General features: G+C 34.8%; 2 protein-coding genes across 14 annotated transcripts in view; one reads left to right on the top strand and one right to left on the bottom strand.

Annotated features, from left to right (window-relative positions):
* Positions 1–18048, top strand: part of LOC5570867 (G protein alpha o subunit) — a 312336-nt gene that overhangs the window by 157976 nt on the left and 136312 nt on the right. The window lies entirely within an intron of this gene.
* The window catches only part of LOC5570872 (probable cytochrome P450 49a1), a 75989-nt gene that overhangs the window by 6666 nt on the left and 51275 nt on the right, over positions 1–18048 (bottom strand). The window contains exons 5-7 of the mRNA XM_001659328.3: positions 4926–5002; positions 4639–4834; positions 4382–4547 (exon numbers count right to left, since the gene is read on the bottom strand). Of these exons, the coding sequence (XP_001659378.1) occupies positions 4382–4547; positions 4639–4834; positions 4926–5002 (439 nt within the window). The remainder of the gene's footprint in view (positions 1–4381; positions 4548–4638; positions 4835–4925; positions 5003–18048) is intronic.

Raw genomic sequence — 18048 nt, 5'->3', positions numbered from 1 at the left:
GGTTGAAGTTAGTCATGCATTCTTTCGTCGATGACGAGACGACGCCCTGCCAGAGTTATTATACTGGATGACGTTGTTTTTTTTATTTCGTCGGTGACGAATCTTTTGATTGTCTGCCCTGCTTATACTCCTTGATTTTGCAGACGATGACTTTATTGGAATCGATCACAGTGCAGTAAAGCAGGGTTTTACCATTTTGAAGATAGATAACTAAGATAAGCTTGTGATGCCATTTACTCTACCCAAACGTATAAGGTCGCATATAGAGAAAAAAACAGGTTCAGATGTGTTGATGTTGAGGCAGTTCTTGATGGAGATGTAATTAAAGTTGTTGAAGAGCCATATACGTGTGACGTATGATAATAATGTTTCTCTTGTAGTAAAAACACGTGCGAATATCTCCTTTTGGATTACGTAACCAGCTTTTGGACCCGCAACTTGCAAATGGAGACGACATTTCTACACTGTTGCTTGATAAAGGCTTATCTGACTTCAAAGATCCATTATTTCGTTAACAACTTCGCCAAAACACCTCGCGGTCCTTTATCGTGCAACACTGAAAAGTGTTTCGAAAACTTAAGCAGTTTTTTAATAATAATGCAAAGAGAGCAACGATTAATACAAGCTTACCTACATGAAACATCATTGTCAATTTTCCCTGTATAAAACGCTTATTATTGGCTCTCTAAGCACATTTATTTAAGAATAGGAGCGAAAACTATTGAGCGAATAAAATAGGCAAACTTCAGTGAGCTGGTCATTTAGTACGAATGCCAGAAAAGTCGTGAATATTTCTAATTATAGCAACGGTAACAATGTTTTACTAGTTGAGAACAGTTTGGCGAACTTTTTTAGCGTTTTTGTAGGTTTTTTTCAGTGCTATTGAAAAATTTTAATATGGATTATATTGAAATTTTTAGTCAAAAACTTCAAATCGAGATTTCTCGAGATTTTTTCTAGGGATTTTTTTAAAAATTGGTCCAGAAGTGCAGAATGACCCTAGGAATCGAGCCCTGTGCTCAGATTTGATAGACAATTTTTTTTGCATAATAACGGTCTGACGGGGCACCGTGGAATGAACTATTTCGAATTTCGATATTTATCCTGATATTTTTTATGGTCAATCTTTATCCAGAATCATCCAGCCCCACTCAATGTTTGATAACAATAAAAAAATAACAATTTAATATGAATAATTTTCTGAATCAATTTACATGACTCTTGTTATTAACAAAAAAAAAAAATTGCTTCAGTAATTACTTTATTTTACGTTGTACAACTATAGTGAGAAAACCTTGCTTGTCTTACATAGCATCAGCGTGACTGTTCTGACTTCGGTGAATCATGCGACAATCGAAAGCTTAGCCGTCCAGCTGGCGATCAATTGGTTACTGTTAGAACTAGTTTCTTGTTGTATGCGATAAGCACAATTTTCCGACATCTCCGTTGCAAAAAGCGAGATACAAAAAAGTGTCAATATCCTGGATATTTGATTCCCAAAATTCGTTTTTTTTTTCTGAATATCCAAATAATGCTATTTCAGCTTAAAGGAGCATATTCACTGCATTCTGATTTCTCATGTTTTTGATGATACCCTGCTCGAAATGTCCGGTGATGATGATTTCCCTTATGAGGCTTCACTAAAGAAATCCATACATTAACTTTAAGTCGTTAATACAATTTACTTTAAGTTAATACATCAACATTGTGAAGAGAGCTGACGACTGAATTCTTCTTTAACGTGTCAGATGAATTGGCTCAGCAGGCTTATTTAAAAAAAAATCGAGCGAACTAAAATTTACTCGCTCCGACGTTTCGGTCCTGGATTGGGGTCTTCCTCAGGGATCTAAAATGTTTTTATTACATTTTCAAATATATACGCATAAATTATGCTGAACACGACTTGAAGACAATATTACTAAATTGAAGAATTGTTTGAAGACATTAACATAAACAAATTTATTACTCACGAAGAAATGATCGCTCTTGTCCTGTAACTTCTAGCCTGTCGTGTGGTCGGTATTGTTTTAACATTTGTTGAATCCTAAGTTATTGCACGTTGCGTTATTATTATTGTTTTTGCTGTATGTCTATAAAATCATTTACTCACTGATGTAGGTGGTACTGAACGCATACTGGTATCGTCTGATTTCAAGTAGCGGGATTGTTTGCTTTTTATTGCACCTAATGTTTCACTGTCGGGTGAACGCGAGTTTAAACTTTTCCAAATTCCAAACAATGAAAAAAATCTATTTGGAATTTTTGGGAGATTTTCTTTTGTGAATATCGTTGGTGTGTTTCATAGAAAAAAGTGTTGTAAATACTGAAATGAATCTCTGGTAATATTTTCGGGAGAATCTTAGGGAAAGAATACTATAATTCTCTGAGAAATGCCTGAACAAATTACTCTGGAAATTGCACAAAATTTCATATTAAGGGCCGTCCTTATTTGTGTTATAGTTTAAAATCACTACTTTTGATTTTAGAGTTTAGAGAAATCTATAAAAAAAAATATCTTTGAAAAAATGCAGATAGATCTGCGGAGAACCTATTTGAGAAATCATGAATTTTTCCCAATTGATTTATTTTAAATGCTTATGAAATTTTTGTGGAATATTACGAGGGATACTGAGAGTAACACCTAGAAGAATCGTTTATGGATTTCTTCTGGAAGTCTGGATAATTTTTGCTGTGATTTTTTGAACAATTCTGTAGAAAAACTTTAGGGAGAACTTCAAAAGCATTTTTCTTATGTATTCTCTGGAAGGATACTTTTTTCTTTTTTTATGCAAATCGATAGAGCTTCATCAAGACATTTTTTGGTGAGATCAGAAAGTCTGGGCATCATTTTCTGTGGAAACCCCAGGAGGAACTCCGTGAAACCTGGCAAAGGAGTTCTTGAAGAAAGTATTGAATAGTACGAAAATAATTCATAAAAAAATCCCCTAGGAATTCTAAGAGGAATCTCTTCAAATGCCTGAAAAAATTGTAAAGGAATCATAAAGAACATTCCTTCTGATTTTTTGCTAGAATTCTTGGAAGATTTTTGGCTGGATTACAAAAATAGTGAATTTGTAAATTTAAATTTCCAAATATCACTGATGTGCCACGAAATGAGATGAAACTACAAATAATTAAAATCAATACCAATTTGTTAAAACTACGAAATTTGTGAAAGTCGTGATTATTGTGACCGACATTACATCTGTAAAACAAGTATATTCCAGGCCCCCTAGGCCCCCTTCAGAAAAAAAATCCTAGCTACGCGAAAGTCAAGCTACTGTAACAACGTTATTAAAGAAAGCTGTATATTAAAATCGACTTTTTTTTTTAATTTTGTTGATTTTTTTGCATGAGCGGTAATTGGAACACACAAAATTGCTCATTGATTCAAAAACCGCTCCAAAGGTCTTATGTTGTTACTTTAAAGAATCATTTTAACAAATGAGAATAATGTCAGGCTTTTTCATTTGAAAGTTGTTAATGTTGTTGGAGCGGCTACTGGTGCACTGATGGTTTTTCATGAAGGAAAACTATAGGAACTTTGAATACTTTTGACAATTTATCCAAAATAATAATTTTCCATGCCATTGATTATGTTGCATGTTCCTGTGAGTGAGCGATAGAGTCAGGAGCAATCGGGCCCGATTCGCCTTGTACGAGTGAAATGATATTCATGTTCAGTCGAGGATGGAGTAACAACTGGTGAGCTCGTTTCAAACGTATGACAATACATTTTTATCGTGGCAACGTAAGGTTTTTATAATTGACAAACAAACTATGGATGGTTCATAGCGGATCTGCGGTTGTACGGTTTTCAATGCTCATGCTCATGATTTATTTTTATAAAAATTGTCATTATTAGTCGTTTGCAATAAACTGCATTAAATTAAGTAGATTAAATAGTGTTTTAGCTTCTTTTCAATCTACTATCAATATCATCACCGACTAGAGGTGACTCCCAGATCTTATCCTTCCTAACTAATAAACACCTATCCCGTGGGGATTGTGAAGATGCAGAAGTATTCTCGGTCTCTAGAAAATTCTTTCCCCATTCCAAGCGACTATAAGGACATGAATGGCGCTGTTATTGATCAATATGAGATCTGCTAATATGTGCACTTCAAAAAATAAGTGGAAAGTCCCATTTCTTATTCATTTGGATCGAAGTGCAATTCATACAAGTCAGTATATGCTATTTAGTTATATGCGCAATAACTATGCATTCTTCTTCAAGTTGAATAGTAAAATGAAAATATGGACGCAAAATACCGATGGCAGTATGTTAAAAATATAGCAATTCAGCAAATGGAAAAAAAAATAATGACGTGCTCCTCAAGTTTCGTCCCTCACTGTACGTTGCGCCGATGATGATACATACCGTGTCGACGCCAACCATGATCAAGTCCAATGCAAGCACGGCGGCAATTTTAGGGTTGTTGGTCTTTTGCAGGATTCGTTCGACTATGGAAATGTGCTCTTCACTTTTCACTTCAGAGCTATTGTTCATCTTTTCCATCGCGATGTTGATGTGTCGCATGCATAGCCTACAAGAGAATATCGTTATAGTGAATAAATAACAATTGAATCTTGGCTACGTCTGTCAATAAAATCAATCTAAAACCGTCGTTCACATACTCCCGGAAAGTGTCCAATGCACCGAGGTACTTTTTGTAGGCACTGGTCTTATATATCCTCCAGATGGGCATCCGCAGCTCAACCTCGGCAACGGTCCAGAAAAAGGTGTTGATTGAGTCGATGATTCGTTTCGATTCCTCGTTGCCCGTTTTCGAAACACAGCCAAGTCGGGTGTCCAGCGCAACACGTCCGATGGCTGGGGCGAATTACATGGAATGGGAAGAAAATCGTTTGATCAAAGCTGGGATTTTATTGAATTAAAGTGTTTTGCTTTTTTGGCTATTTACACTCGAGCGCCCACTTGTAGAGTTCATGGAGGAAATCGCCCGGCAGTTCATTGTTCTCGTCGCGCATTTCGTGTATTCTGCACAGTGCATATTGAGGGAAAGTATATGAACGGGTAAGAAAAGAAAGAAGAACAGCAATCGATTAATTAAACCCTAGTTTGGGCCATGTTCAAAATTTTCACTGTTTGTGAAACAAGATTGGTGAATGTGCAATGATATGGTAATGGCGAGAAGACCGAATCCTGCAGAACTTTTTTTTCGGCAGTATGTACAATTTGAAAGCAAGTCCGTCGTTCCGGACGATGCTGAGCAGACGTTCCCAACTTTGAAATAGAATAACTATACGGTAAGGTTATTTGGTCCTTATTGAGATGTGAACCTGGGAACATATTAAGATAGCATCGTCAGAAATTATGATTACAGAGCATTGTTTTTGTTGAATGGACACAGTAAAATAGGTAGGGCATCTGTGCCAGTGATAAAGGCAGTAGTATCCCGACTAGAGGCTTGTAACAAAAATATAATAAAATTTTATCAGAATATGATATGCATATCATATTATGATATAATTTTGTTAGGCTGCGTTATCCATAGAACATAATAAAACAGAAATATAACATAATTTGTTTTATTTCCCTTTAAGATATTTTTTTGTTCATTTTTAACAACTTTATAACATAATAAATAGATAGTTATGCATTTCAATAATACACAATATTATCGTATATCGAACAGTATTATAATTTTGATACTTTGTATCAAACATTATAACTTGGTTTGATATGTTTTTGATAGAATTAAAACACATTTTGTTATGTTTATGTTACTATTCATACACTTTTTGTTATAATTTTAGTTATTTTAACAACATCCTGCATCAAAAGTGTAACAACCTATGTTCGAAAAAACCTTATAATATAATAACATATGCTGATATAATTTTGTTATGTACCCTTAGTCGGGATGGGTTGAAGAATAAAATATCGCTAATTTATAGAGGAAGCTCCTTTTGCATATCTGAATACGTCATTCGAAAGCTTTTCCATTCTATTTCACGTAAAAATTTATCTCAGAATCTATGCTATCAATGAGCGGTGAAGGGCGTCCTTACGCTAGTAGTTGTTACAGTGCAAGAGCTTAACACCGATTATACATATGCAATAGACCTATTCATTATTTCAAAAATGTCTGGAAACTCCCTAGTCAACTAATACTTTAATTTTACATGTCGGAATGAGCTTCTGGCCAAAATTTCAGTCAATTTGGAGTAAATTTAGGTGTGCTTCAAACCCATTTTGTGTTTCTGGGCTATTTTCAAGCTTTTAAAAAATCATAACTACCGAAAAGAACACCAACCCGACTAGAGGCTTGTAACAGAAATATAATAAAATTTTATTAGAATATGATTTGCATATCATATTATGATATAATTTTGTTAGGCTCCGTCATCCATAGAACATAATAAAACAGAAATATAACATAATGTGTTTTATTTCCCTTTAAGATATTTTTTTGTTTATTTTTAACAACTTTATAACAAAACAAATAGATAGTCATGCATTTCAATAATGTACAATATTATCGTATATCGAACAGTATTATAATTTTGATACTTTGTATTAAACATTATAACTTGGTTTGATATGTTTTTGATAGAATTAAAACACATTTTGTTATGTTTATGTTACTATTCATACACTTTTTGTTATAATTTTAGTTATTTTAACAACATCCTGCATCAAGTTTGTAACAACCTATGATCGAAAAAAACTTATAACATAATAACATATGCTGATATAATTTTATTATGTACCCTTAGTCGGGGAAGGTGCTTACCTTTTCCATTGTAATTCTGCAGCAAACATTTGTGTTTTGGATTTCATATTGCGTTCACTACACTTCCACTAAACAAATCTTTCATTCACTTCCCTTAAAGGAACACATTTCAAACGGGAATCAAATATTTATAAAGTTGAATCAACCGCAACACTCAAAACTATTATGGCGGTGGTTTTCACTTGCTGCGAATCGACGCCGCCACCGCACACTGAGACATGCCTGTGTTATAGTCTAAAATATCCAACTTTTTGTCTGTTGTATTAATTTTTAGTGCGGATAGGTTGGGCAAAGCATAGAAACTTGAAATTCATACGTTGTTTGTTTTTCGATTCTCTCAAATTACAAAAACCATCTCTACGAAGCATAAAATCATACCAAGAGTTTAGCAATTTGGACCACCCAAAATAATTGAAAAGCTCCACAGTGCGATGCGTCGGGGTGCGTCGGGACGCGTCTATCGTGTGTGCACAATCATCGCGATCGTTGAGCGCAGCGATGTCAGAGTTGCTATCTGTAAAATCATAGCATTTAATGTGAATTGATCACAAAAAGCATTAAAATTTTATTAAATCAGTGATCTTGTGATGGAAAACTATTTGCAAAATGATAAGTTTTTATGATATGCAGCAAATGTTCCGAAAACAAGCATATAACAATTGCTAGAAAAATCTGTCACCTATCACCTGGCAACACCGTCATCCCTTGCAAACATAAACCGTACCGATGCATAACAAAAATATGCGATAAATCCAATTAAAAACAGAGAAATTTCGTTGCCCTTCATTAAATTGTAATGTTTTCTTTTGATATGTACGATTGAAGAGTTGATTTTGATTTCCAATACTCGTCAATCTACTAAATTTCCCATGTGTTTACATAAAAATATGCTTAACACAAATGTTATATTTTTTGTTTGTTTGTTTTGAAAATATACATAGAAAGGCGACACTACTACTATTACATCAATGATGATTCTAATGATTCTTTGACTTACACGCCGCTTCACCTTAAAGCAATAATGTTTACTCTTCAGAGTTAACCTTATCCGTGGTGAGTAATCATATATTGCCAAAACTAATATAGAATGATAATATTTTTAATATATGTTTCAGTGGCCTAACACACTGAAGTCTTTCTATATGGTTTGACTTCATTGGAAAATTATTGGAAGGACGATTAAACCACATTTTCAGCGTAAGTATGAGGTATCGTATCATGATTAAGTGATTCAAGCTGTTTATTTTTGTTTCAGCAGAAACATCTTCTTTTTTAGCAGACCATCCCGAAAAATCCAACAACTTAAGATGATCACCTATTTCCGGTAGAGCAATCTGTTTTTCATAAATTTTAAACCTAAATGAAAATAAAAAGTTTTAATGAAACGTTTATTTGTTTCCGCATTTTATTTTAATAATAATAATCACCATGGAAAATAATAATGTGTAGTGATATGTAGATTGGCCACACTGTCCTGGTATAATTTTTCAGTGTATATCCTGAATGACACTATGTGCTCGTGTGAGTGTATGAGTGCGTGAGGTACTGTACTAAAGAAGCATATGTATGAGTGGGGAATTGATTGAGACGAGTGAGAGAGAGTTCGAGAACACACGATAGAGGAAAACCGCTTCAGTTTGTAAAAAGCCACGAACGAATAAACATCGGAAAACTTTTAATATCCGCGTTTCAAAAGAAGTCCGAAAAAGTAAAGTTTTGGCCGGTTACATCTTCAGAAGTGGGATTGCCCTCGCGTTTACCGGAGGACCAGACTTGTGTGGAGGAAGCTGAATTTGGAATTGGCTGCAGTAATGGCGGATGCAAAACGGATGACCAAAGCCGAGCTCATTACTTGGCTGCAAAACCGCCATGTTGAATTTCCTCCTTCCGCTACAGTTCGGCACTTGCGGATCCTGTTTGAACAAGTGACGCTGAGAGATAAAATCAATGCTGAGAACGACCAACAAAATGGCGGCCACGATGAGGAGGCCGATTCGGCTAACGAGGAAAAACGTGAACTGGATGCTGAAATCCGCGTGCTACAGAAACAAGATGATGGAAAATTCCATCCTGTGGCATATTTTTCACAGCGCACTAGTCCAGCCGAGTCACGTTACCACAGTTTCGAATTGGAAACATTACCCCACTAAGGGTACATAACAAAATTATATCAGCATATGTTATTATGTTATAAGTTTTTTTTCGAACATAGGTTGTTACAAACTTGATGCAGGATGTTGTTAAAATAACTAAAATTATAACAAAAAGTGTATGAATAGTAACATAAACGTAACAAAATGTGTTTTAATTATATCAAAAACATATCAAACCAAGTTATAATGTTTGATACAAAGTATCAAAATTATAATACTGCTTGATGTACGATAATATTGTATATTATTGAAATGCATAACTATCTAATTATTTTGTTATAAAGTTGTTAAAAATGAACAAAAAAATATCTTGAAGGGAAATAAAACACATTTTGTTATATTTTTGTTTTATTATGTTCTATGGATAACGGAGCCTAACAAAATTATATTATAACATGATATGCATATCATATTCTGATAAAATTTTATTATATTTTTGTTACAAGCCTCTAGTCGGGTAGCCATTATTTACTCGCTCCGTAAATTTCGAATTTATCTGGAAGGTATCCAGTTTCGAATTGTGACGGATTGTAGTTCTGTAGCAATGACTTTGAACCAGGCCAACATGAATCGAAGAATAGCTCGTTGGGTTTTGGAGTTGGAAAACTACCATTACACCATTCATCACAGAAGTGGAAAGTTGATGAGTCATGTCGATGCATTAAGCCGCCTCCCTTCCGTTTCCGTTAAAACAGTTGAAGATTCCGCGCAAATTGTTTCCGCCATTGATCCAGAAGACATAGCGTTCCAGCTACAAATAACGCAAAATCGAGATACAGTGGGATTCCGTTTTTGGCAACAAAGTTGAAATTTTCAGTTGCCAAAAGCGGAACCGTGCCAAAATCGGAACCCATATTTCAAATTTTATTTTTCAACTATTGGTTTTGAAAACATCATTCCAATGTAAAAACATCATTTTTATGGAATCATAAGGCGTTGAGACTTCGAAAAGGTTCACTTCGAAGCATTTTCCCGAAGGGTTATACTATGAATCACGTAATGTTAAATCTGACAAACAATTTTCTGGTGGCGTTCTTACGCCAATTATTTTCAATTAAAATTAATTTTTAGAGGCTTTATGTATATTTTTTGTATAAGAGGGCCTTGTAAAACCAATAATCGCATAAATGACTTTTATTGAAGAACTGAACATTTTCTTAAAACTATGAAAGAATTTTTTGTTTTGTTTAAAGACGTATTTGCGAATCAAAATCAAAATGACATGAGCCTTTGGACTTAAGCGTAAATTTGGTAAATTCCGTGAGTTTAGAATTGCTCCTTCAATTTATGTTTCTGATTAAGTATTGAGGATTTTGCCCTCTAATAGACTCACACCTAAATAATTTTGTCACACCAAAATATTCTCCCACTATGTTTGCCATATATTGGATGGCGTCGTAGCTAACAAAACCAACAAGTAACACGCATGTAACGCATTATGTTGGATTGTACATTGAATGCAAGTTGCGTGCTTCTATTAAAGTGCCATAGATACTGACGTGTGAGTATTTATTTTTCCACGTTCAAAATGTGCACGAGAATCTATTCCTCAATAAAACGAACAATAAAGCATTTTATAATGAATGGTTGACTGCATCAAAAGGGCAAACATAAACATGAGATGATGCATACATGTGACTTGTAATTTTGTAGAATTTAATTTTTACTTGAAATAATTTTTAATTGAGCATATATGTTTTACACCTACCTTATGAAATCAACTGAAATTTACCCCAAGAACCTTATAGAAATCTTCAGGTTCTCATAAGAAATATACAGAAAAACGTTTGAGCTCTGAAGCATCTTGCCAAGCATCCGTAGGATCTCGCATAGTTCTCAGGATTTTGCTAAGGAGTTAACATCTTGGAATTCCGCTGCGATGTTGCTGAAAATCCTCATGTCTCCGATGAAAAAAAATCAAAGTACCAAATTCAAAGTAGTAATTCAAACTAACACACCTCAAATTCCTCTGGGAACCTTTTCAAAATCCCCAAGCTTTCGCCGGATATATTAAAAATACTACTATGAATTCGCATTACCCGCTTAAAATTTACAGAACGCCCTAGAGTTTATTAGGAATCACCTGATTTTGGACATAATCCTCCATAACCAATTATACACTCTAAGGGAGTTCTGTTTGATCTTTCGACCTTGACACTTGCTTTCGCCGGGGCGAGCGACGAGGGCAGGATCAAACATGTCGCGCGTCGGTCTCGTAAGTGAAAAAGTGGCGTGTCGGTGAGTTCGGTTGAAGAAAGTGAAAAAGTGCCGCGATCGGTTAGTTCTATTTGATCTTTCGACCTTGACACTTGCTTTTGCCGGGCGAGCGACGAGGGCAGGATCAAACATATCGCGCGTTGGTCTAGTAAGTGAAAAAGTGGCGTGATCGGTGAGTTCGGTTGGAGTAACTGAAAAAGTGCCGCGATCGGTTAGTTCTGTTTGATCCTTCGACCTTGACGCTTGCTCCTGGGCAGTGCGTCAAGAAAGCCCGAAAAGTTTTTTTTATTCTTTTTGGGTCGCGCGCTTATTTTTTTTTCCTGAGTGCTTTTTTATAGCCGAGCAAACGAGTGAAGCCGAAAGTGGATTGTGGCTGCTCAGTCAAGGATAACGGATCAATTGGTGAGCTTGTTTCATGCTACTATTTCTAATCTATAAAATATGTATGACTGCACATTCAATCGTTACAATGGTGGGATGTAAATATGATTTTTCAACAAACTATGGATGGTTCGTCACTGTGAGTGTCGACACAAACTCTGATTCATGATTTATTTATGTTTAACATTTTTTTTTTCAGAACACCTCTTATATACCTTTATTTTTGTAATTAAAAAAACTTTGAATGGTTCGACACTACAAGTGTAGACTTGCCAAAGGTTCACTTTATTCAACAAACTTTGGATGGTTCGCCACTGTAAGTGTCGGCATAAGAATAAGAGTGTTCTATGATGTCCCAACCAATCGAGTTTTTTGTTTCTTTTCAAATGAGTAAGATATAATAACACATGCTTTCGTCCTGACAGCTGTAGGAATATTACATTTAGGTATTTGTTCAACAAACTTTGAATGGTTCGTCACCTCAAGTGTCGGCATAATTTTCCTCTACATAGAAATTGTTCATATCAAATGAAAATATTATATTTACGTATAAGCATGTACGTATAAGCATCTCACAAATCATTGTTTATCATGGTCTAATCGCTTATCAAAGTGAATCCTATGACCCAACGATCCTCCCCATTAACAAACATTCCTCCCAGTAACCTTTGTGGAGATGCAGAGGCAAACACGGTCTCCAAAAAGCAAAGGTTACACACTAACATTCCTTCCCCCAATCCCACCTGACTGCAAGGACGTGGCCGGCGCCGTTATTGACCCTGTATAAATAGAGGCACTGAATTATGCACACTGAAGAAGATTATGGCCAATCCCAGCCGAACTTCTAGTTGATTCTTTGTGCATTTTCACTGACTTCGGTCAATCACGGAATAGCAACCATTGATATGTGTAGTCAGTCTAAGCTAAGCTAAGCTAAGCATAACCAATTATACACTCTAAGGATCCCTTAAGAAGCCCTCAGTGTCCACTTGGAATCTGCATCCTCATGAATTCGTTAAAATTTCTGAAAAGTCCCACAAGAACAAAGAATCCCTTAAGGATTCTCCAGTGTACAGTTAGAAAACTCATAGACTCAGCGCGTAAGGAACATTTTGATGATGTTGAGTCCCGTATCCTTAATTAACAATCTTGTACAGAATTTTGGATCGTCTCTTATCAAATCTAACGCCTTACAGAGTCCATAGAAAAGGGAGAACGTAGCTTTAAATAGTTGACGCAGAAAGATCATTATAAACACCAATACCACAGAAAAAAAGTTAAAACACTTTCAGTCGTATTTATCACACGCTTCAATGATATTATTGAGAAAAAAATTGTAGTTTGGACTGTATTCGCATTTGTCATGTTATTTAATGAAATTTATAAAAAATGAATGTTGTACATATTTGTATCTTTTATTGCGGTGTGTTTTTACATGCGCAATGCATGTAAATCCATAATAATAAAGACAGTGAGCCAAAAAGATGAGATAAAATTTATGATTGTAACTCTGTGTGAGTCATAGATTTTTTGTTGCTCTTATCTCGGTCGGGCTTTGTTCAAACAAGCTGTTCCAAATCTGAAGATCAGTGTTTTTTTATTGTATCACCTACTGGCAGACTGAAGTGCGCTGGTCATTAAATATGAATGCCTAAGAAAAGAGATTGATCTTTAGTTAAGATACTGGTGGAGATTATTGGCCTCATGAAACGTTGTCATTCTGAAGTAAATAAGCGCGTACGCGAGTCCTTAGTACCCGACTAGAGGCTTGTAACAGAAATATAATAAAATTTTATTAGAATATGATTTGCATATCATATTATGATATAATTTTGTTAGGCTCCGTCATCCATAGAACATAATAAAACAGAAATATAACATAATGTGTTTTATTTCCCTTTAAGATATTTTTTTGTTTATTTTTAACAACTTTATAACAAAACAAATAGATAGTCATGCATTTCAATAATGTACAATATTATCGTATATCGAACAGTATTATAATTTTGATACTTTGTATTAAACATTATAACTTGGTTTGATATGTTTTTGATAGAATTAAAACACATTTTGTTATGTTTATGTTACTATTCATACACTTTTTGTTATAATTTTAGTTATTTTAACAACATCCTGCATCAAGTTTGTAACAACCTATGATCGAAAAAAACTTATAACATAATAACATATGCTGATATAATTTTATTATGTACCCTTAGTCGGGAAACCACACAGTAGTTTATCGAATTCTACGAACTTTTGTCGAACACGGTTTTATGATTGGAGCAAGTTTAAACATAGTATGGTTGAGGTTTGTGTCTCGAGGTTCTTGAAAATCTCTATTTTTGGGGAGTGTTTTCTCTGGAAAGCATACCTGTATGAAAATGTCAGAATTTAAATTTCCAGACATGATGACTATGCACATCTAAAAGTTAATTCCGTTCAAAGTTACCATTTATCTTACGAAAATAAATTGTAAAAAATAGATAATTATGAAGCACATTTGTAAATCCGCTGTGAGTGAGCCAGAAGCACTACCATGAGCGTCAAAGAACATAAAAAATGAACACGTTAGCACTGCCTTTTCTCAGTCCATGATGATGATTGTTTTCAAATCGTTCTAAATGGTCAGTGAAATGCAATCAAAACAATCATCAATTCGAAAGAAAAAGCAATGCTAACTTGTTCAATTTATTCATTCGTCGGTACATGTTTCAAGCACGATTGAACTTTCATCAGGTTGCGATGCTGTGCTCGATCTTTGGGCATTTTTTGTAATTTATTGCCTCAAGCAACATGTAAGCAGTTGATGGTCAATGAATTCATAGGTTTATTATGTTTGATTCCCGTTGACTAGGGCTTGAAGAAATAATATCAATGTGTGTTTTCTATTCCATATATATTGAGAAAACTGTGATTTCTGGGTACTGTGGCGAACAAATCTGGATCAAACAATGTTAAAACTCAATTTAATCTTATTCCTTCTTTGACAAACTTTAACAGAATAAAATAAGGTTTCAAATAGTGGTAAAAGAAAGTGGTTTTGATTTTCCACAAGCCAGTTATGATTTTTCAAGCCCAAAAACACATATTTAACTTGAAGCATACCATAATCTTTATCAAATGAGCTGAAAATTTGATTAAACGATGTTCTTAGCATGAGAATTCAGAATACTACTTGACCGGAAGATTTACAGAGATTTGTTCAATTATGAACAGGTCTAATATGAAATTATTACATCATTACGATTATAAAAAATCCAATCTCCCGTACCTTTTTTACCATCATTACCATAAAAATAGTGTTCTGTGAAATTTTCAGCTTTTTCTGTAGTGATTTAAAGGTGGCCCCAAAAATAATGTAAGTTTATATAGAAATTACTATGAAGAATTTTTGAAATATGTTCCTAACACGTTAACACTAGACTGGCCCAGCTCAGTATGGGAGAAAAATAAAGTTGTATGATTCCACGGGGCACCCCCCAGGAATATTTCTTGGGGTTAGAGGAAGCCTTTCTGAAAAATTCAGCTCATTTGGTCGTGCCACGAGCTGGCGCATTTGAATTGAAGTTAATATAGGTATTTCAGCTCAAACATATGAGCAACAGCACGTCATCTACTGTTTGGTTCAGGAAAATTGATGATCGCGTTCAATTGGATCCAGAATGCCAAAAATACTACTTGATGTAATAGCGAAGAATATTGTAGAAGATTGTACCATGATCAAAATTAATAAAGTTGGTGTTTTAACTATCTGAAGTATATCATGCACTACTGCTTGTATTTCTTCAACATAGCTTGTAGGTAGCCACTGAGCGCATCATAGCCACCTATGACGCTGGGCGAGCTGAGGAACATGTCGCATGCATATAAGTGAATGTACGGGAGTGCTGATCTAAGCCTAACTTTCAACAACTGAAAGAGTAATGAAAATGAGATTAAATCCGGATACAACCTTCTGCAATTATGTTCATTAGGGTATCAACTAGTGTATTTGTCATTCTGGGCTTATTTGAACGCGAATAATTAGTATACGGAACGAGTCAGTGACATAGGATCAATTTTCAATATATTTAAGACGAATATTCCATACAAACTCCAAATCGAATGCGCCAGCTGGTGGAGCAACCAATTGAGTTGAAATTTTGAGAAAGCGTTTTTCTTACCCTAAGGCTCATATCTAGGGGGTGCCCCATTGATTTTTACAACTTTTTTGTTTAAGGGCCAGTCTAGTTAACACGTTCGTACTGTTATGTAAGTTCAAACTTCTTATCCAATAATAAAAACTCATTTCTCAAGCCCTCATGAAGGTTGTTGCTGAAGAACCAAGTTCCTTTTGAGCTAATTTTGTTTAAGTTTTTTGTAGATGTTTGCAGGGCTACTGTTTTCGCACATAATAGCGTCTGTGGTGGTCGGTATCGGTCGGACACATAACAATCATGATCGCGGTGATAATAAGCACTCAGAAGACGATAACTACGCAAAAGTACTATAAGAACGTAACATTTATTCGACGGTTAACTGATATACATATTCTTCTGAATTAATACGGCTATTTATTGGACACTTAGCTTCACTGTATTCTGCATTTCTTGACTTTCTGGTTTATGGACATTGCACATTCTGATTGGTTACTGGACACTTGACACTGATTGCTGTACTGTATACTGTCTAACTTTTGATCAGTTACTAAACGTATTTTAATATGGTATGGTCTTATATAGGATTCTAACGCATATTGACTAATTGTTCTGAACTGTTTTTAAGGCAATTCTGATGCGGTCAGTCACCTATCACTGATAATTGTGCATTGCAGTTGAATTTGGCGGTAAAACCACTGGAAGTGTTGAGAGTACATGAGTGCATATCACTTGAGTGTGAATGCGTTACGGTTACATAACAGTACAGCTAATTTAATCCGCACTATCGTTTCTGACTGGAATTGGGCGTGAACAGCTATAATGCCATAAGAAGCTAAATAATACCAAACAAACTCATGATTTTTTGTTTTTATCCGTCGGACTAAATTACTCTTTTCAGCTAATTACTTTATAATGCGTTGAAGAATGAGTTTTTACTATAGAATGATAAGATTGTACTTATATTCCAGCACTAACGTGTTTGGAACTTTTTTTTTATTTTCTCCATAGTAATTTCCATATAAACCTACATCGTCTTTGGGCCACCTTTGAATAATCACCTAGAAAGCTGAAAATTTCACAAACACTATTTTTATGGTAAAGATGGTATGAAAGATATGGGATATTGCATTTTAATACTTTTTTTAAATTTTGAACTGGCCTAATGCGATAGCCTTGGTTTGACTAGTCATGTATTGCTACGAAAATTTTGGGAAATAAGCCAACATTACTGTGCAAAATTAGTTTAAAAATCCCTGAAAAAAACTAATAAGAAGTATTTACATGAGACCCCTTTCTGAATTTATGTAAGAGATTGGTGAATTTTGTGCTATGTTATGCGATACATTTAAAAAACAGCCACTTATAATTATGGAATGAACACCGCCTCGTCAAAAATTCGACCAGATATCCTTCAGTCATATCAATCAAGAAGGCTGGTTTCAATTCATAAGAATTTTTTTTCCGTAGATCAAGTGCTTATTTTTAGCTTGATAGGAAGTAAGCAACTTCGAATTGGTCTAAAATTAGCCTAAGATTCCTGAAATAAGGAAGAAAAAAGAAAAAAAATTCAGCCTAAGATTCCTGAAATAAGGAAGAAAAAAGAAAAGCGATGGAACCTGCTGACAACGAATTAAAAAACGCATTTGGAGCTTGGAGCAGAGGCAAAAAACTTGTTTTGCAAGACAACCACTGCAATGTCAAATTATGTATCTGCTAGCTTAGTGACCAAACTTGAATAAATAATGAGCTATTGGGAGTTGGCGACAAACTATCCAATTCAAAATATATAAATAGCGGTATTTACCTTTCAAGATTTGCATGATCTATCCCACTCTGTCCAGTGTATATACTAATCTATACTGATTTATTTTCTAAACTTCGTCTTGCCATCAAGTAGGCTGCTGAAACATGTCATGGAACCTCCCATACAATATGACAGTTCCGTTCACGCTCGTTTACCCGACTTTCCCGGTGAATATCCTGGGATTTTTATACACACAAACACGTCGGAACACTTGACGAACAAAACGGAATTATAATCATTCAAATCCGTTGACCCGTTTGGATGCCATTTCGTGACATACAAACACCATTCCATTTTTATTTATATAGATTATCCTATGTTCTATACTGGTTTACTTCCCTAAGTCAAATAGTATCGCAACAAGTAAGTGTTCAATACACAACAAAGGCACCTTGAAGGTATAAAACATTTCAGGATATTCAAAGCGTCACAATATAGAGTAAGGTGGAGCAAAAGTTCGATCTTAGTGGTATAATCAAAATATCCATAAAACAATAGTAGTTGAAAAGAAATAAAAACCACACAGTGAACCTTCAACATATTGGCTATAATTTTGCTGAATAAAGTTGTGTCAAAAAATATACTCATAT

The sequence above is a fragment of the Aedes aegypti genome, chromosome 2 (genome assembly GCF_002204515.2).
Source record: "Aedes aegypti strain LVP_AGWG chromosome 2, AaegL5.0 Primary Assembly, whole genome shotgun sequence".
Taxonomy (NCBI): Eukaryota; Metazoa; Arthropoda; class Insecta; order Diptera; family Culicidae; genus Aedes; species Aedes aegypti.
Note: the sequence above shows the minus strand (reverse complement) of the source record. Positions and strands in the feature narration are given on the sequence as shown.